General features: G+C 43.4%; 1 protein-coding gene across 2 annotated transcripts; it reads right to left on the reverse strand.

Annotated features, from left to right (window-relative positions):
* Nucleotides 1-1,095: 1,095 nt before the first annotated feature.
* On the reverse strand, nt 1,096-21,017 carry LOC117667931 (TNF receptor-associated factor 1-like). Of its 2 annotated transcripts, none has more exons than XM_034421544.2 (6): nt 20,906-21,017; nt 11,959-12,028; nt 9,173-9,451; nt 8,000-8,177; nt 5,239-5,387; nt 1,096-1,788 (listed from the first exon to the last, which is right to left on the reverse strand). In XM_034421544.2, the coding sequence occupies exons 1-6, from the start codon at nt 20,908-20,910 to the stop codon at nt 1,570-1,572; spliced, it is 900 nt and encodes a 299-aa protein (XP_034277435.2). In that variant the 5' UTR covers nt 20,911-21,017; the 3' UTR covers nt 1,096-1,569. The 2 variants fall into 2 exon arrangements, with proteins under 2 accessions (XP_034277435.2, XP_060546800.2); XM_060690817.2 differs by lacking the exon at nt 20,906-21,017 and adding an exon at nt 13,686-13,987.
* Between the last annotated feature and the right edge of the window lie 204 nt (nt 21,018-21,221).

The following is a 21,221-nucleotide window of genomic DNA, read 5'->3' on the forward strand; positions in this document are numbered from 1 at the left end:
GTCGACTGACCTAAAATGGCGTCGAGTGATGAGAGTGACAGCGGCGAGATTTCGAATTCTTTAAAACGAAAGAGAGGAATGTGCAAATACACCAAAGACTGGAAAGCTACTTTTGCATGGATTACCAACAATGAAACCGACAGAACAAATACAACGGCCTATTGTAAATTGTTTGTAAGAAAATATATAATTTAATTGTAAATTTTTTTTTTATTTTTTTACTACTTAACCCCCCCCCCCGCTTGTCCGCTATTTTTTGGAAGCAGACCTGGCAACCCTACATATTTATGACGGTTGCAGTATCCCTTTTGTAAACTGACAAGCCAAGTCAATGGTGAAACTAGGTTCACTTAACACCCGTTGTCAGGGTTGGAAGTAACAGACCCAAAGCAATCAAAAACCTGAGGCCTAGAGTTTCCTCAAAGTAAGAATGTATTAGGAATGTCATATTGGCACAACTGGTGAAAACCCGACTCTGAAGGACCCGAGGTTTTCCCCACCCAAATCAAAACCAGGGCCGGATTTTCCTATAGGCTAACTAGGCTTCAGCCTAGGGCCTCAAGATCAAGAGGGGCCTACATTCAAATTGTTAGCAAAATTAAAATTACACTTTCACTATAGGTGAAAGGGCCTCATAAGTGGAATAGCCTAGGGCCTCTGTTCATCTAAATCCGGCCCTGATCAAAACCCAAAGTTCTTTCTCCTCAGGTCACACATCCATCACATAGTCCAATCAGGTCGCAGTCCCAACTCCGGCTGCCTTTTATCCATGCCTCTCCAACACCTGGTAGAGTGTCCTTCGCTCCCATGGGAAAGAATGTTATTTTGGCTACACATCCCCCAGCTATCTCTATCTCCCCTCTCACATTCCCACAGCTCCAACCGGCCTCCCAAAATGGCTTCAGGACTGACACCCGTGTTACTGATTTAACACCTGCAGTGATTCACTTAACAACGGTGGAAAGAAAGGTCGTAAAATGGGACAAAGTTCACATAACAAATGTCTCACTTAACATAAATTTTGGACTCAATTGTGGTTATAATTTGAGGACTACCTGTAATAACAAAAAATAATAAAAACAAGACAATGCATAATAAGAAATAAGACAAATATATTTAATGGTCAACAAAACTTCAATAGGTCCAACTATTCCGGCAAGGATGTGAAGAGATAATAGTTTTACCTTTCCAAACATTAGAAATGGGTTTCTAGCCGAAAACCTTAGGTTGATATCTCCTTTTCACTCTTGACAGAATATTTTGGATTCTGCATAATCATCCCGTTGTGGTATGTAGATCTTAGAATAAATTAATGGATTCAAAATTGCATTAGGAGCACAGACTTTAGGGAGTCCTTCAACCTCTGGGCTGTTGAATGGGTGATAGGGAAGGGGTTGAGTAAGCTCCACTGAGTTTTCTCCATTGTAGCCTTACTGAGTAGAGATTGGAAAAATAAATGCAGCAGTGTTACGCTTTCTTTTGACAGATATTCTGGAACCTTCCATCATAGTGGAGCAACTGGGGTTGGTAGTTTGGTCTCCACATCTGAGATGAAGGTTGCCCAATAGTTTAAGCCTTTGTGCCAATTACAGCTTGAATGGCTAACGTGTCATTATGGATGTAGCCAGTCCCTGGTTCGTAGAGTGAGTTCAAGGGGTAGAATTCAGGGAGGCCACTGGCCAGGTTGGTTTCACTGATGGGCCGCTGGAATGAAGACGAGGACTCCAAGGAACGGAAGGCGGTGGAAACGTGATGATTGTTGACTTGATCCAACAAAGTGAAAGTCACCTAAATTTTAAAGAAGGGAGAAATTATATGCACTGTATTTTGTATATTATATTATATGCACCAATTTACGTGCACTAAACGAAATAGTGTTGGTCTTGGGCCATGTATATCCTTGTCTATAGGCCAGATTACTTTCTGGGTCTTTCAAGACCATAAATTGAAACCTGGATTAGTTTAGGGGAATTGGAAGAAATTTCCCTGGTTAGTTCCCAGTTGGGACATACCACAGACGCTGAAAAGAAATGGATGCAGAAGCCAGCTGCCAGAAAGTGGAATTCTTTTAATGCAGGAAGGCAAGAAGCAAAAAGCGACACAGCTCCAGCGTTCCTGGCTTGCAAGCTGGGTGGCATAATAAATTTATGGATTTTTATACCCATTTTCCCTTTGACGTTTGTGTAGTTTGATGAGCATTTGTGTGTACCTTTAGTTAAGGTGATTGCTCTGAGTTCTGTCTTCCTGCCTTAATGGGTTAATTCTGTTCCTGGGGCTTTATCTTTTCTATCCTGGGGGTTAATTCTGCCAGGAAAGAGGGAAAAGGAAGTTCCAGGTGAGTTATTTTTAGCTGGTTTAAGTACTTTCAGGATCTGCCTCATAATCCAGTTTTGTGATTCCTAGTACTAGCCTTTTGGCAGTAGCCCAGACTTTTAGTTTACTTTGTTATTTCTAGTAACAAGCATTAATGGGTTTTGGCAGCATGCCCAGACTTTTAGTCAGCTCTCACTGGGACTTTCGTTTTAGGCTTTCTTAAAGGGAAAGGGCCGGCATGGCACTGTTTTCTGAGATTTCTGGTGCTGTGAAGTTTCTGGCACTGTCCTTTTTTGGGGGTGCACTTCCCACAGGGGGTAAAGAATGTGGGGCATGATTTTAGGGGAGGAGATCCAGCTCTAGAACCCAGCATTTCAGGGTGCCTGAGGGCTCAACTCTCTTCCTACTCCTACACTTACTACATAAAGATACCAGCTGAGGTCCCAATGGTGCTCTTTCAGGAGGCAACAGTAGTGGGTTCCACTTACTGGTTTGGAACTTGGAGGTGCGTGCATGTGTGCGCTTGCTTTGTTCGTGCACAGCGCTTCTGCACATGTGCAGAACATTCTGTGCATACGCAGAGTGTCCGTGATGACATCCGAACCAGGGCGAACCGGTAGAAACCCACCACTGGGAGGCAACTGGATTTTCTTGTTTTTTCTTTTGAAGACATTTCACTTCTCACCTAAGAAGCTTCTCCAGCTCTGACAGGATAGTGGGGAATATTCTGTCAGAATTGAAGATGCTTCTTGGATGAGAAGCAAAACATCTTCAAAAGAAAAAAAACGAGAAAGTCCAGTTGCCTCCTGAAAAATCACCTTTGAGACAACCATGACCTGGATGATTGAGAATCTCTACAGACTTCTACCATCTGAGGCCATCCATTGGCATGGGCTTAAAGCATAATCAGTACAGATAGGCCTCAACCTTTCTTGCCACAGTTCTTAAATGAATCATTGCAGTTAAAAGCTACTAACATGGTTCTTAAGTGAATCTGGCTTCCCCATTGATTTTGCTTATCAGAAGGTTACAAAAGGTGATCACATGACCCCAGGACAATGCAACCATCATAAATATGAGTCAGTTGTCAAGTGTCTGAATTTTGATCACATAATGTGATGGCCCGAGCCATGGCACGAAAGCAACACAACCAGGGTCTAACTCCCCTTTATTGTGCCAACTGTGCCTCCAAACATCCTCACATTCACTACAACTCCTGGAGCAAAGCTCTCACACGCACCTTCAGAAGCCTCTGGCTGCGAGTAGTCCAGTAAGCAAGCTTAACCACACAGCAACCAGATGCAGCAGTCCAATAAACCAGGTTAGCCCAAACAGCAACTAGGGCCAGCAGTCCAATAAGCCAGGTTAGCCCAAACAGTAACCAGGGCCAGCAGTTCAGTTAGCCAAACAGTAACCAGAGCAAGAAGTTCAGCGAAGCAGGCAAACCGGGCAAATCCCACAAAACAGAGTACAGCAATCTCTCGGTGTTGGCAAGTGCACACGAGGCTTCACAGGTTCAACGCTTGTTCCCGACCAATGCCCCTCCCACCGGCACCTCACTCCCCAAGTGTGCCTTGTGAAATGGGCCGGGGCACTCTCCTCCCTCATAGCTGGCTCAATCTGCGTTGATCTCGCCTTCTCTCTTCCCTCCTTGTTCTAGGATCAGGAGGGTCCTTGCTCTTCACCTGAGCTCTGTCTCTCCTGCTCCTCTCTGTCTGCAGGCCTTACTAATACGGAAAAGTCTTGCCTGGACTGACTGTGCCCTTCCCCAGTTTCCTCCAAGGCCAACGGAGCCCCCCCTCCTTGATCTCTATTGGCTCTTGTTTCAGCTCATCTTCCACCACAATCAGACTCCGAGGGGGGGGGGCATGACACGTGACCATGGGGATGCTGCAACGGTTGTCAGTGTGAAAAATGATCATAAGTCAGTTTTTTCGGTGTCGATGTAACTTCAAGTGGTCCCTAAATGAACTATTCTAAAGTCAAGGAGTGTACATCCCTGTCTTGGCTCCTTAAGGGATGCTGTCAGTATTTGTTCCCAGTGCTTAGAGCCAGTGGTAGGATTCAATCTTTTTTACTACTGGTTCTGTGGGCGTGGCTTGGTAGGCGTGGCAGGGTGAAGGATACTGCAAAATGTCCATTCCCACCCCACTCCAGGGGAAGGATATTGTAGAATCTCCATTTCCACCCCTCTCAAGGGGGAAGGATACTGTAAAATCTCCATTTCCACCCCACTCCACTCCAGGGGAAAGATACTGCAAAATTTCCATTTCCACCCCACTCCAGGGAAAGGATACTGCAAAATCTCCATTCCCACCCCGCTCCAGGGGAAGGATACTGCAGAATCTTCATTTCCACCCCACTCCAGGGGGAAGGATACTGTAAAATCTCCATTTCCACCCCACTCCAGGGGAAAGATACTGCAAAATCTCCACTCCCACCCAACTCCAGGGCAAGGATAGTGTAAAATCTCCATTCCCTCCCCACTCCACTAACCTGTTTCCCAGCTCCATTCTCCTGTGCAGGGCAACAAAAGAAGACCCAGCTGATCAGCTGGGACTTGGGAGGCACAGAATAGATCAGGGACGGGGCCAGCCAGAAGTTGTATTTTCCGCTTCTCCAAACTACTCAAAATTTCCACTACGGTTTGCCAGAACCGGTCAGAACCGGCTGAATACCACCTCTGCTTAGAGCTATGGAGGTCTGGATGTAAATCTAATTCTAGCAAGGCAGAGTGGCTGTGGACTTTAGCACCTGATTGGGATGGCACTCTCCCAAAAAGAGTTGGTATCCAGTTTGGGAATCCTCTTGAACTTATAGCTGCTGTTTGGGGAACAGGTGGCAGCCACAGCCAGGAGAATTGAGGGAGGGAGGGAGCTTCCCATGCCATGTCTCCTTACCACAAGTTCAGAAGCTCCATCATACCTTATGTTGGAAAGGCCATTTCAGCTGGAAATCGTATTCTCCTTTCATCACAACCAGGAAGAGCGAAAGGTGAGTTCCAGTACCGGTCCCATCTCCGTTCAGGAAAAGCTTCAGACAGAGCTTATAGCCGTAGCGGTTGGTATAAAATGCTGGAGGAGCACGAAGGAGAGAAAAACACGAGATGCTAAGAGCAGCAAGAACAATAATACTGACTGGTTTATCTTTCGATAAACTCTATGGGAGGATAAACTTTCTGATGGAAATTGGAATCTTCAGGGTTCATTTTTGTGGGCGCTTTCACAAGAAGGGTTTTGCCTGCTCATAAAAATGGCAGCTGGGACAACGTACCATTTTAACCATGGACAAAACATGGGACAATTTTGGCCATGGACAAAACTGAAGGCTCTAGGATGCCCTCTACTATTCCAGGGGATACTTTGTGGGCCCCAAATGTAATTCTGCAAATAAATTCAATAATAGGAGCTAGTGCTTTTGTTTCCCAGCATCTTCCTTCCTTCCTTCCTTCCTTCCTTCCTTCCTTCCTTCCTTCCTTCCTTCCTTCCTTCCTTCCTTCCTTCCTTCCTTCCCTATTTCTTTTTTCCTTCCTTTCTCTCTCTCTTTTTCCGTCCTTCCCTTCTTCTCCATCTTTTCTCCTTCCTTCCTTCTCCCTGCCCTTCCTCCCGCCCACCCTCCCTTCCTCCCCTTCCTTTCTTCTCCATCTTTTCTCTTTCCTTCCTTCTTTCCTTCCTTCTCCCCTCCCTCCCTCCCTCCCTTCCTTCCTAGGCTCTTCAAGCCTAGTGGCAGCAAAAAGTTCATGAGAGCATCCCATAGTGCCTATTTCTGAATGGGGTCATGCATTTGCAAGTTTTATAGTCTCAGCAGGATGCCCATGCTGGATCTTCCTGTGTTTTCCCGTAGTGCAAGCCCACAGAAATGATACTGGAGTGAGAAAGTCAACTAAAAAGCTGGCATCTCAAAGGTGCGTATTTCTTTGAAAGGTAACTGGACTGTTTTTTCCTTGAGGAAGAGGAAGAAGAAAACGTTTCGCTTCTCATCCAAAAAGCTTCATCAGTTCTGATGGCGGGTATGGCGGGGATGGAAGGATAGGTACTGACAGTGGAGAGTGGATGGCGGGGAGATGGAAGGATAGAATAAAATAGAGATGGGAGGGACCTTGGAGGTCTTCCAGTCCAACCCCTACTCAAGCAGGAGACCCTATTGTCAGGTTTCGATGTCATCTCAAATAAATTGCACTCCCAAACAATTAATCTTTGCTGAAATATTCCATTTATTGAGTACGACAGATCTGGCCCTGACTTCGTCGTAGCCGATACTAACCCTCTGACCCCCAAACCCTTCCCTTTCCGTTCCTCAATTCTCATCTTCTCATTGGCCATCTTCCAAGTCAGTCTCCCCAGCTTCTGACCTCACCCCACAGGAATGTTCCCCCCACCATCCCATCTCCTAGGGGATATTATCTACAGAGAAATAAGTAGGTGAAAAGTCAAGCCTTGTCTTTTTATGGCAGCATCAGAATTCTGACATCTATACCATCTCAGACAAGTCACTCTCCTAGTCCAGTCTCTTTCTGAAAATTCCAGTGCTGAAGCACCCACTACTTCTGAAGGCAAACAGTTCCACAAGCTGGTTAATTGGTCAATTAACTGATTAATTCCACAAGTTAATCACCCGCCAGCAGGTCTCTCCTCACTCCACCTGGGTTCAGTGTTCCTTGTCCTGCCAGTTCAATCAGAATAGAAACTGGAAGAGACCTTGGAGGTCTTCTAGTCCACCCCCTGCTCAAGCAGGAGATCCTATACCAGTGATGGCTAACCTTTTTGCTGTTGTGTGCCAAAAGGGGGGGAGTGTGGGGGGGGTCACACATGCGCGTGCCCACACCCATAATTCAATGTGTCCCCCCCTCACGCGCATGTGCATGCGACCCCCTGCACTCACCCTGCTTTTTGCATGTGATGGCCTGGTGGGCCCGGTAGTCCCGTTTTTTGCCCTCCCCAGGCTCCAGAGCCTTTCTAGGAACCTGGGGAAGGCGAAAATGGCCTTCTCCACCCTCCTGGAGGCCCTCTGGAGCCGGAAACAGACCGTTTCCCATGCGCCGAAGCTGAGCTAGGGCAACGATTGCGTGCCCACCGATATGGCTCCATAGGTTCGCCATCATGGTCCTATCCCATTTCAGACAAGTGACTGTCCAGTCTCTTCTTAAAAACATCCAGTGATGAAGGCAAACACCACAACTTCTGAAGGCAAAGCTGTTCCACTGGTTAATTGTCCTCACTGTTAGGAAGCTTCTCCTTAATTCCAGGTTGCTTCTCTCCTTGATTAGTTTCCATCCATTGTTTTTTGTCTTGCCCTCTGTTTCTGATAGGATGGTGTGTGTGTGTGTGGGGGGGAGGGAATGGAAGGAGTAGTAATGCAAAGAAATATAATCCTTCCATTTCTCTCTCCCCCCTCATCCTATCAGAATTATCTTTCCATTCCCCTGCCGTCCAGTCTCAACGGTCGATCCCTATCCTTTCATCCCCCTGGCATCAGAACTTATGAAGCTTCTTGGATGAGAAGTGAAACGTCTTCTTCTTCTTCTTCCTCAGGAAACAACAACAACAACCCAGTTGACTTTTGAAGAAAAAAAAGCACCTTTGAGGCAACCTGGATGATGGAGAATCTCCATAGCCACCAAGCAGAGATTTTTGGTCTAGCAAATCAATTTCCCCCTTTCTGTTCACGTCCTGATTTGGTCACTCACGGGGGGAATAAAGGGCAGGCCGTTTGCCGATTTGAGCTTCCTGCATTCGACGCCCCACCCTGGAGACCTTCCAGAGGAAACACCCATCATAGCTGGTATGTTCCAGGGTCTGGATCCGGGATACCAAGCTGTTGATCATCACGTCTTTCAGAGCCAAGAGTGAATCTTGCTGTTCTACCTGGAAGGAGTACATGGAAACATGCAAGAGAAATACTGATGCTTTCAATTAAATTCGGTAATCTGACATCGTATTAGACAAGTGTATGATTATTATTATATTCTGATTACAGGATACTGTAAAATCTCCATTCCCACCCCACTCCAGGGGAAGGATACTGTAAAATCACGGTTCTCCGAACGACTCAAGATTTCTGCTACCGGTTCTCCAGAACTGGTCAGAACCTGCTGAGGTGGGTTTCAGAAGGTTCTGACCAGTTCTGGAGAACCGGTAGCGGAAATTTTGATTAGTTCGGAGAACCAGTAGTAAAAATTCTGACTGGCCCCACCCCCATCTATTCTCTGCCTCCCAAGTCCCAGCTAATTGGGAGGAAATGGGGATTTTGCAGTAACCTTCCCCTGGATTGGGGAGGGAATGGAGATTTTACAGTATCCTCCCCCTGCCACGCCCACCAAGCCACGCCACGCCCACCAAGCCATGCCACGCAAACCAAGCCACACCCACAGAACCGGTAGTAAAAAATTTTGAAACCCACCACTGGGACAATCTATAATGGGTGGGGAATGATGGACCCTGTTATAACTTGTAATAACTTTATAACTTGTAATTTTTTAACATGAAAGCTGGGACGTGACCCCTGAAGTAAAGACAAGGATAGAGAAAGCTCGAACATCATTCTTCAAAATGAAAAAGGCCTTCTACAGTCACGACATAAACCTAAGACTGAAAATCAGGCTTGTCAGATGTTACATCTTTTCCATCCTGCTCTACGGAGTAGAGAGTTGGTTTCTGACAGAAAGCCCCTTTGAACAGACTAGAATCATTTGAAATGTGGATTTACAGACGGCTGTTACGTATAAGAATTCTGGGAGTTGAAGTCCACAAGTTATAAAAGGGTCCATCGTTCCCCACCTCTGCTCTATTAGTTCTCATTGGAGACATTTGATTTTTTCCCCCCAAAGGCATCAACTTGATCTTTCCAAAAGATCTCTTACTTTCTCCTCCAGATAGAGGATCCTGGCCAGAGCTTCTCCAACCCTGATGTCAGGGGTTTCTTCTTTTCTGCCCAACTCCCGGCTCAGAACCGAGACAATGTTCTCCAAAGTCTTCTGGCGGCTTTCCAGCTCAGCCACCTGCTGCCTGATTTTCAGATCAGGGTTTATCTGCTCCAGCAGATGGTCCAGGGGGAAGCCCAGATTCACAAACTGGGGCAAGGTATTACGAATCAGCGGATGTTGAGATGGCATGATTCCTTCCACTTGTCCACTGGGCATCTGTTAACAATGGAAGTCAACCAACAAGCACAAATCATTTCATTTTTCATTTTGTTTTATTTAATTTGTATACCGCCCTACTCCCGAAGGACTCAGGGCAGTGAACAGGCACCGAATAAAACACGTAAAATACAAAAATTAAGAACAGAAGTAAAATCGAATTAAATCAATTTAGCCCAAGACAAATTTAAAACCCCAGGTTAAGAACAGATTAAAATTTACATTAAAATTTACATTAAAAAAGAGAATGGGAAAGGTTAGGCCAGACCAGCCTGGTGAAATAAAAAGGTTTTAAGAGCACGGCGGAAGGTGCGTAGATCCGGGATCCTCCGTATCTCCGGGGGGAGCTCGTTCCAGATAGTAGTTGCCCCCACAGAGACATTGTTTGGCCGACGGCACCCGGAGGAGACCCTCTCTATGAGAGCGTACCGGCCGGTGGGAGGCTGTTTGCGGCAGCAGGCGTTCCCGTAAATAACCAGGCCCTAAACCATGGAGCACTCTAAAGGTGGTAACCAAAACCTTGAAGCGCACCCGGAAGACCACCGGGAGCCAGTGCAGCTTGCGCAGGAGAGGTGTTACATGGGAGCGCCACATCGCTCCCATAACTACCCGCACGGCCACACTCTGCGCCAGTTGGAGCCCCGGGTGCTCCTCAAGGGGAGCCCCATCTAGAGTTGGCACAGCCCTTGGGTTCTAATAAGCTAGTACAGGTAGTCCTTGACCTATGGCCACAATTGAGTCCAAAACGTCTGCTGCTAAGTGAGATACAGGTAGTCTTTGATTTATGTCCACAACTGAGCTCAACATTTATGTTGCTAAGTGAGAAATTTGTTAAGTAAGTTTTGCCCCGTTTTACGATGTTTCCCATCACGTTTGTTAAGTGAATCACTGCAGTTAGTAACATGGTTGTTAAGTGAATCTGGTTTCCCCATTGACTTTGCTTGTCAGAAGGTCGCAAAAGATGGTCACATGACCCCAGGATACTGCGAGTGTCATAAATGTGAGTCAGTTGTCAAGCATCTGAATGTAAATCACGGGATCATGGGGATGCTGCAAAGGTCACAAGGGTGAAAAATGGTTATAAGTCCCTTTTCTCAGTGCCGTTGTAACTTTGAACCGTCACTAACTGTTGTAAGTTGAGGACTACCTGTAGTTGTTAAATGAACGTTGCCCCATTTTACGGCCGTTCTTGCCACAGTTGTTGAGTGAATTTACTGCAGTCAGTAGCAGAGTTGCTAAGTGAATTTTGACTTTGCTTGTGAGAAAGTCACAAAAAGTTATCAGTTGACCCCGGGGTATTGCAACTGTCAAGCCTGAAATCTGACCAGGCTGTGAGGTTGTTTCTATCCTGGGTTATTCTCACATGAATTCAGGTTGACACAGTTTAGAGCCTGGAGATGGAGTCTTCAGCCAAAACAACATAGTTAGCTGGTAAACCAGAGACCTTCCAACAGCTGGCTGGCCAGAGGAGGAGTAGAGAAGTTGCCAAGCAACCAGCTCTTGTCCTGATTGGACAGTGTGACATATTGTTTTGGGAAAATGAGAAACTCTTACTTTCAGTAGGGTGGAAAGCCCAGGAACCTTTAGTACTAGCTTTCCACCAGTTCGTGCCAGTGGTGAAAACTGAACAGGTTAGTTACCGGTTCGCTGGCTGTGCATTTACGCCAGGCACCAAGCACACACTGTGCGTGCGCATGCACAGTTTGCACCAAAGGCACACTGTGCGCGCATGCACACTACATGCCAAAAGAAGGCTTGGGAAGGTAAGTAGAACAGCGGCGAGGGGGGGGGGAATCAGCTGTGGCACGCGATCTTGGGAACTTTAAAAAAAAACTTTTTTAAAGCATTTTTTTACTACCTATTCACCTGAACCGGTAGTAAAAAAATGCTTAAAATGTAAAAAAAAAAGTTGCAACAATCAGCTGAGTGATGCGCGATTGTTTTTTTTTAAGAGGCTTTCTTTTTTTTTTTTAAAAGCCTCTGACGATCCCAGCTGACTTGCCTGATTGGCAGACGCTTTCTTCTTTTTTTTAAAAAAGCCTCTGACAGTCCGAGTTGACTTGCCTGATCGGCAGAGGCTTTTTTTTCCTTTTAAAAACATTTTTTCTATAAGCTCTTCAGCTGAAGAGGTTGTAGAAAAAATGATTTTCAAAGCCTCTGATGATCCCAGCTGAGCTGCACGATCGTCAGAGGCTTTTATGTTTTTACTTTTAAAAGCATTTTTTTGGCCAAAGAGGTTGTAGAAAAAATGCTTTTAAAAATAATAAAAAAACCCTCTGATGATTGCGCAGCTCAGCTGGGCAATGTGGAGGGGGCAGGGATTTTTGCTACCGGTTCTCCGAACCACCCACCTCCATTGCTACCGGATCAGGTGATCCGGTCTGAACCGGGAGCATTTCACCCCTGCTTTGAACGGACGACTAAACAAACTGTTGTAAGTCAAGGACTTACATACACACACACACATGCACCACAATAATTATAAAACATGAAAACGTGAAACCTACTTTGTCAAAATGGATGAGGGGCTCAATTTCCTTCTCTTTCAGATATTCAGAAGCGGTTGTTCTGCTACAGCTGGGAAGCAAAACAAATTTTGTCAGATAACCTACCAAGATCAAAATATCCAAGCCATGGAATTCTCTGGGAAGCTCCCTGAAAGTGAAAGTTGGACTTCAAAGAAGCAATATGAGAAGAATATTGACACCTCCAAACTTTGGTACTGGTAGTCCTCAATTTATGACCACAATTGAGCTCCAGATTTATGTTGCTAGGTGAGAAATTTGGCAAGTGAATTTTGCCTCGTTTTACGACCTTTCTCGATACATTTGTTAAGTGAATCATTGCGGTTCTTAAATTAGTAACTCGGTTGCTAAATAAATCTGGTTTTCAAAATATGACTTTGCTTGTTAGAAGGTCGCAAAAGGAGATTCACATGACTCCGGGACACTGCAACTGTCATAAATGTGAGTCAGTTGTCAACCATCCGAATGTAAATCATGTGACCATGGGGATACCGCAACGGTCATAAGTGTGAAAAACTGTCATAAGTCACTTTTTTCAATGCCGTTGTAACTTTGAACGGTCACTAAGTGAACTGTTGTAAGTCGAGGACTACCTGTACCGGAGAAGACTCCTCTCAACACAACGGGCAGCCTAACTAAATAACTAAATGACTAAATAACTAAATAACTAAATAACTAAATGACTAAACGACTAAACGACTAAACGACTAAACGACTAAACGACTAAATAACTAAATGACTAAATGACTAAATAACTAAACAACTAAATGACTAAATGACTAAATGACTAAATAATTAAATAACTAAATAACTAAATAACTAAATGATTAAATGACTAAATAACTAAACAACTAAATAACTAAATGACTAAATAACTAAATGATTAAATGACTAAATAACTAAACAACTAAACAACTAAATGACTAAATGACTAAATAACTAAAAGCACACACACCATGGACAGCCTAAACAAACAAACAAACAAACCACCATGGACAGCCTAAACAAATAAACAAACCAGTAGGTCATTAAACAAAGCAACTCAGAGTCCTCCCTTAAGGCACAAATGACCAGGTTCTAATGAATCTACTTTGGACTCACGATGCAAAGACCCAACTCTTTGGAGAAGGCTCTAATGTTGGAAACAATGGAAGGAAAGTGAAGCAAAGGATAACCAGCAACAAAGGGGAAGGAGTCAGTTACAGTGGCAATGGGTACAATCCAGTGGTGGGTTTCAAATTTTTTTACTATCGGTTCTGTGGGTGTGGCTTGGTGGGCGTGGCTTGGTGGGTGTGGCAGGGGAAGGATACTGCAAAATCCCAATTCCCTCCCCACTCCTGGGGAAGGTTACTGCAAAATCCCCATTCCCTCCCCATCCCACTAACCTGCTCTGGGAAGGAATCAAACTCCCCACCTCTTCATTTCCCCAAATAAAATATTACTCATAAGAAAAGGCTCCCAGAAAAGCAAGGAAAAATCAACCTGCTAATAAATGAACCTGCCTGAGCCTCATTCCACATTCCTGCCAGCTGCATAAAGGAAACTTTGTAAGAAGAAAACAGCTACCATTACTTAGAGATAATAGAAAGTAGAAGCCGGAAGTTCAGCTCCATTTACAAGCAGGCAGAAAAAACTCATTCAAGACAGGATATTTCACAATGGAAATCGCCCAAGCCTTTTTAGAAATACAAAGTCCGTGTTGCACAAACCCCAAAAACTTCAAAAACATAGAACCATATAAGAATCCCTCCTGTTATCCAGTTTGTTGTTCAGATGACCCAGAAATGAACTGCTGAATGTCACTTCGCTCCTGCAAGTAAAAACCTCCTTCCAGCAGCTGCTTCTTGGCTTTTCAATTTAAAGCGAAGGTGTCTTGTTTCTTCTTCTTCTTCTTTGCCAAGCGATCTCCCGGCTGAGAAGTGAGTCCTGATTTTTTCCTTCTAGCCGATCAGTTGGGAGGCTCGTTGGCTTGTCAATTTAAAGCAATGGTATCTTGGTTTTTTTCCCCTCTTCTTTGTCAAGAAAATGAGCCCTGATTTTTTCCTTCTAGCCTATCAGCTGGGAGACTGGGAGGCAGCGAATAAATTGGGGGCGGGGCCAGGCAGAGGTGGTATTTACCGGTTCTCCGAACTACTCAAAATTTCCACTACCGGTTCGCAAGAACCGGTTGAAACCCACCTCTGGTGCAATCATTGGAAGACCAGATTAAGGACAGATGGAGGGAGAATCCATGTATGTGGACATTGCTTTCATCCAATTTTTCTATATCACATTCCCCCCCCCCAAGTTTTAATGCTGGATTTCTCCATAAAGTAAATTTAGCATGGGGAAAAGGATTGAATCCGTTTTTATTAGACATTCCGTTCCATAGCTTTGTAACGGATATAATTGTTTCCAGAGATGCTACAGTTCTATTGTATTTAGATCCTAATGCTGTCCACTTACTTAGCCAAAGGTGCTATTTATAGATATACCAAAGTTGCCTAAATCGGAAAATTTAATATCAAATATGGAATTCCAATATTTAATAATATTGCTTGGGGATATAACTGCAGATTCAGAAAATGGAAATCTTGCTCATTAATCGGTAATTGCATTTTCCGTACAAACATTTTCAGAACTGGAGAACCCCATAAAATTTTTCTAAAATTTCCAAGTCATTGCAAGAGTGACATGGGCAGTACCTAAATTTGATAAAATAATTTTTCTTTCTTTCTTTCTTTCTTTCTTTCTTTCTTTCTTTCTTTCTTTCTTTCTTTCTTTCTTTCTTTCTTTCTTTCTTTCCTTCCTTCCTTCCTTCCTTCTTTCTTTCTTTCTTTCTTTCTTTCTTTCTTTCTTTCTTTCTGCATTCCTTCCTTCCTTCCTTTTTTCTTCCTTCCTTCCTCTTTCTTTCTTTCTTTCTTTCTTTCTTTCTTCCGTTTTTCTTTTTCTTTCTTTCTTTCCTTCTTTCTTTCTGCCTTCCTTCCTTCCTTTTTTCTTTCTTTCTTTCATTCTTTCTTTCCTTCCTTCCTTCTTTCTTTCTGCCTTCCTTCCTTCCTTTTTTGTTTTTTCTCTCTCTCTCTTTCTTTCTTTCTGTCTTTCTGTCTTTCTTTTTCTTTCTTTACTTCCTTCCTTCTTTCTTTTCCCTCCCTCCCTCCCTTCTTCCTTCCTTCCTTCCTTCTCCCTCCCTTCCTCTTTTTATCTTTTCTTTTTTCTTTTCTTTCCTTTCCTATTTTCTTTCCCCTATTTTCTTTCTTTTTCTTTTCCTCTTTTTCCTCCCTCCCTCCCTCCTACTAACTCTCAACTGCAAGATGGGAAATATAAACTTAAGAAATAAATATAAATAAATAAAACAATCACGGAAGTTCTGGCCCCAATTGGGGTCTTACGTTGAGGAGTACCCATACAGACCCAATACTTTCACCAATACCTTTAAAATGATCATATCAGCAGTACTGCACAGCTCTGACTCTCTCCTTGAACGAGATTGATTTTCTTCTATTTATTAAGATAACAGCCCCTGTCTCCTGGATTTCCCCCAGGTTTCTGCCTATCACATAATCATATGCCTTTTTTTCTTCTCCCTTCCCTGATGCCTCAGACATTTTTTCCACTCACTAGATCACCAGATGATACCACATTTGGGGGGGAGGGGAAATTTTTCAGCAGTCAGAAGAAGACTTCTCAGGGAAACCCCAGGGGGTAACATGTGTGGTGAAATCTTAAAAAGATATTAGTGGAGTGTTTTTGGATTTTGGAGGGAAGAATCATCTGATACAAAAGTTGGCTCAGGGCTTTATGGAGATTCTCAACCATCCAGGTCATGGTGGTCCCAAAGGTGCTTTTTCCAAAAGACAACTGGAATTGATTTTTTTTTCTCCCCTTGAAAACGTTTCACTTCTGAACTGAAGAGACTTCTTGAATGAGAAGCAAAATGTTTTCAAAGAAAAAAAAAAACCCCAAGAAACACCAGTTGCCTTTTGGAAAAAGCACCTTTGGGACAAGGTAGCCCAGAGGATTTCTGCCAACCTAGCAGTTCGAAAGCACGTAAAAAAATAAATAAAAATGCAAGTAGAGAAATAGGGACCACCTTTAGTGGGAAGGTAACAGCGTTCCGTGCGCCTTTGGCGTTGAGTCATACCGGCCACATGACCACGGAGACGTCTTCGGACAGCGCTGGCTCTTCGGCTTTGAAACGGAGATGAGCACCGCCCCCTAGAGTCGGGAACGACTAGCACATATGTGCAAGGGGAACCTTTACCTTTACCTTAGCCCAGAGAGTCTTCTCAGAGGCAAAAGAGAGTCATTTCTAGAGGTTCTAGGAGCAATGCTGCATTTTTGAGGCTCCTGAATGGCTCAGTTAGAAAGAAAACTTTCATTTCTTCCATTTTTGACTTTGTCTTCCAGTCTTCTGTTCTGCTATAAGATGTTAAGAGGATAGAACGGATCGTCACTAAACTCCTGCCCGAGTTCCCCATCCTCCACTTGGTGGTGGTGGGGGAACTGGATGAAAAATGCCAGGGCATTTTGAGGGCTCTGGTCTCAAAGACATTAGAAAGGTTTGGAGGAGATTGAATTAGGATTGTGTTGCATCTACTTGATATTTGAGGTGGAAGAATTCAGGAAATCCCAGAACTTGAGGCTCATCCAGAAAACAATCACAGAAGGAGAATGATGTGGCAAACAATTTCTGCATTCTTGCCAACTCATTCACTCACTCACTCACTCATTCACTCACTCACTCACAAAGAACGGTTGCAGGAACTGGGTATGTCTAGTTTCATGAAAAGAAGGACTAGGGAAGACATGATAGCAGTGTTCCAATTTCTCAGGGGCTGCCACAAAGAAGAGGGAGTCCAGCTATTTTCCAAAGCACCTGAGGGCAGGACAAGTAGCAATGGGTGGAAACTAATCAAGGAAAGAAGCAACTTAGAACTAAAGGAGAAATTTCCTGACAGTTAGAACAATGAATCAGTGGAACAAGTTGCCTCCAGAAGTTGTAAATGCTCCAACACTGAAAGTTTTTAAGAAGAGATTGGCTAACCATTTGTCTGGAATGGTATAGGGCTGTGATGGCGAACCTATGGCACAGGTGCCACATGGAGCCATATCAGTGGGCATGTGAGCATTGCCGTAGTTCAGCTCCAGCATGCATGACTGCGCCGGCCAGCTGATTTTTGGGCCTTCTGGTCCCACTGGAAGTTGGGAAATGGGCTGTGTCCGGCCTCTGGAGGGCCTCTGGGGGGGTGGGGAGGCCGTTTTCGCCCTCCCCAAGCTCCTAGAAAGCCTCTGGAGCCTGGGGAGGGTGAAAAACGGGCCTACCGGGCCTACTGTGCCATCACGTGTTAAAAGCAGGGGGTGCATGCACGCATGCATGCAGTGCATTGAATTATTTATTTATTTTATTTGTTTATTTTATTTATGTAATTTATATGCCGCCCTTCTCCCGAAGGACTCAAGGCGGCTTACAAAGAGATATTCAACAAATTCGAAAATTACATAAAAACTAAAAATCCAATTAAAAATTACTTAAAAGTATTTCAATGTGAAAATCCCCCAACGGGTCAGCCCATTTGATGAGAGAGCCATGTCTTCAGTTCGCGGCGGAAGGAGAGGAAGTCAGGGGCTGTCCTCAGCCCAGTGGGCAACCGGTTCCAGAGGGTCGGCGCTCCCACAGAGAATGCTCTCCCCCTGGGGGCCACCAGCCGACATTGTCTGGCTGACGGCACCCTGAGGAGGCTCGCTCTGTGGGAGCGCACAGGACGATGGGAGGATGGCAGGAGATGATCCTGCAAGTACCCCAGGCCTAAGCCATGTAGGGCTTTATAGGTGAGCACCAGCACCTTGAAATGAACCCGAAGGACCACCGGCAGCCAGTGCAGCTTGCGCAGGAGAGGCGTCACATGGGAGTAATGAGAGGCCCCCGTAACAAGCCGCGCAGCTTCATTCTGGACTAGCTGTAACCTGCGGGTGCATCCCAAGGGCAGCCCCATGTAGAGGGTGTTACAGTAGTCCAACCAAGAAGTAACAAGGGCGTGGGTGACCGTGGCAAGGGCATCCCAGTCTAGAAAAGGACGCAACTGGCGCACCAGGCGTACCTGTGGGAAGGCCCCCCTGGTCACGGCCGTCAGATGATCTTATGGGTGTGGGCACACACATGGGTGACTTCCCCGCGCTCCCCCCACTTTTGGTAGGTGATGGCAAAAAGGTTAGCCATCACTGGTATAGAGTTTTCTGCATAAGCAGGGGGTTGGACTAGAAGACCTCCAAGGTCCCTTCCAACTCTGATATTCTATCATTCTATCACTCATTCACTCACTTTCACTCACTCACAGACACAGACACTGACACACACACACACACACACACCAGCAGAGTAATTAGTCTAGAGGTTAAGGCACCTGGCTGGAAAGCAAAAGACTGTGAGTTCTAGTCCCGCCTTAGGCATGAAAATCAGCTGGGTGACTTTAGGCCTTTCAGTCCAGGGTATGGGGAAAATAGGGGGAGGAAGGTGCATTGGATTTGTTTGCCATCTTTGAGTTATTTGTAAAAGTAATATAGGCAGGATATGAATAATCTAAATAAATAAAGCACAAAAATCATCCAAGTTGAGCTCATCCTGAAGCTGAGTTTGTTTCAGTAAATGTTTCCCCAAAATCTTTTTAATGTGTAAACTACGATAACGTGCCTCAAGGCCTCTGAGATATAATAGTCACGGAGATGTTCCAGATTAACATGCCACATGCAGTTAGTTTTTTTCTTTTCTTTTACAGAAGACTCTAATTTTCTGATCACTGATCTTTGCAAACAAGATGGCAAGAGTTTCAAGTTATTTCCATATATAAAAGCCAAAAAAACAACAACCCACCCCCATTCTAAAGGATCATAATAGAATCTGTCTGCATCTCCTCTGGCTTGAGCAGGAAACAAAGCCTTTCATTTTACCCTGTGCTTCAATCAGATCACCAGTGAAGGAACATCTGGGTCATGAGAAACGACTCTTTTGTGAATGGCTATTATTGTTAAAGCAACTTTCATTTTTTTTTGCTTTTATTTAATTTTATTTCCTGGTTTCTTTACTATAACCTCACATATATACTTTATATATAGATGTACAGTACAACAGCAGTAGTTAATATGTATTAATATAACAAGACATAGATTAAAACAACATATTACAATAAATTAGAGAGCATCTCTAAAATAAAAGCTCCATGTCTACATCTACTAATTATCTATCTATCTATCTATCTATCTATCTATCTATCTATCTATCTATCTATCTATCTACTATCTGTCATCTATCTACCTCTATCTACCATCTGTCTATCTATCTATCTATCATCTGTCTGTCTATCTATCATCTATCTATCTATCTATCTATCTATCTATCTATCTATCTATCATCTCTCTGTCTATCTATCTATCATCTGTCTATCTATCTATCTATCTATCTATCTATCTATCTATCTATCTATCATCTGTCTATCTATCTATCTATCTATCTATCTATCATCTGTCTGTCTATCTATCTATCATCTGTCTATCTATCTATCTATCTATCTATCATCTGTCTATCTATCTATCTATCTATCTATCTATCTATCTATCTATCTACTATCTGTCATCTATCTATCTCTATCATCTGTCTATCTATCTATCATCTGTCTGCCTATCTATCATCTATCTATCTATCTATCTATCTATCTATCTATCTATCTATCTATCTATCTATCATCTGTCTGTCTACCATCTATCTATCTATCTATCTATCTATCTATCTATCTATCTATCTATCTATCTATCATCTATCTATCTATCTATCTATCTATCTATCTACATATCTATTATCTATCTATCATCTGTCTGTCTGTCTACTATCTATCTATCTATCTATCTATCTATCTATCTATCTATCTATCTATCTATCATCTGTCTGTCTATCTATCATCTATCTATCTATCTATCTATCTATCTATCTATCTATCTATCTATCTATCTATCATCTGTCTGTCTTCTATCTATCTATCTATCTATCTATCTATCTATCTATCTATCTATCTATCTATCTATCTATCTATCTATCATCATGCAAGTAGCCACCTATCCCATCCCAAGCTCTGGGTTGCTTCCAATCAAGAGTTAAAACAACCTAAAAACAATATAAACGTATTTAAACTATAAACATTAAAAGCAAACAAGCAAACAAAATCCTTTAGAAAGCCACCGTATTGGAGAAACTCATTGTAGTCTCCCTATATTTCAAATAACAGGAATGTTTTTATTTTAAAGCAACTTCGCAAGGGCCAACAACAACAAAGCATTTTGGGTGCACTTCTAAACTTTAAGGCATCCAGTTCCAAATATAATCAGGTTGGGGGCCGTGTGTTAGTTTTTAATGTGCCACAATGACTTTTACTGTCTCCTGTTCTTCTTAGGAAGTAAAGGCACCCTGGTGTTTCGGTGAAGATACTTAATTATACATTTGCTCACATTTTTAAAAGAAATCTGCAGATCTAAATGCATTACTGTGAGGCACCACTTTTAATTCATCCCAATTCAATACCTCCTTTAGTCTGAAAACTATACTCATCGCTTGTGGCTAGGTAGAGAAAGAAGGAAAGGATTCTGCAGGTACACAAATATTCTTTATCTCAGCCAAGGTTTGGCAACTTTAAAACTTCTGGACTTCACGTCCCAGAATTCCTCAGCCAGCTCCTGAAGTCCACACATCTTAAAGTTGCCAAGTTTGGAGACCCCTCTTCTAGACTGAGTCCCAGTAATGTAACAGATTCTAGGACTATGTATTCCTGGCTCCTAGAACTGCTGATATCTGCTCTCCTCCTTTTGTCACCTCTTTGATGTAAAATCTTATTATAATGTTATAGACACACACATACCCCCCAATCACATTTCAAAAAAAATCATTTTGACCACCCCAGATACATACCTCATTTTTGGCTGCTCAGCCCTTCAATTGTTCAACATCTCTCTTTCTGAAGTTTTATAAGTTTCCAGGCAAAGTCAAGACTAACCTTTTCCTCTCTTAAAAAGATGCAGTCAGAATAAAAAATAAGTGGGAGGTTAAGACTGCCTATCAGTGGAAGCGGCAATGGGTGGGGGAATTCCAACTTTGGGGCAGAGGAAGTCAGTTTTCAAATAATAAAATTCTTTAAACTCAAAACTGAAAATAAAAGCTCATTTAGGCATAATGTTTGTTCAGCTATTGCCAGACTACATAGCTTTCATGCGGAGGTCACGTTTTT

Source organism: Pantherophis guttatus, chromosome 2 (genome assembly GCF_059756535.1).
Source record: "Pantherophis guttatus breed Tessera chromosome 2, ASM5975653v1, whole genome shotgun sequence".
NCBI lineage: Eukaryota > Metazoa > Chordata > Lepidosauria > Squamata > Colubridae > Pantherophis > Pantherophis guttatus.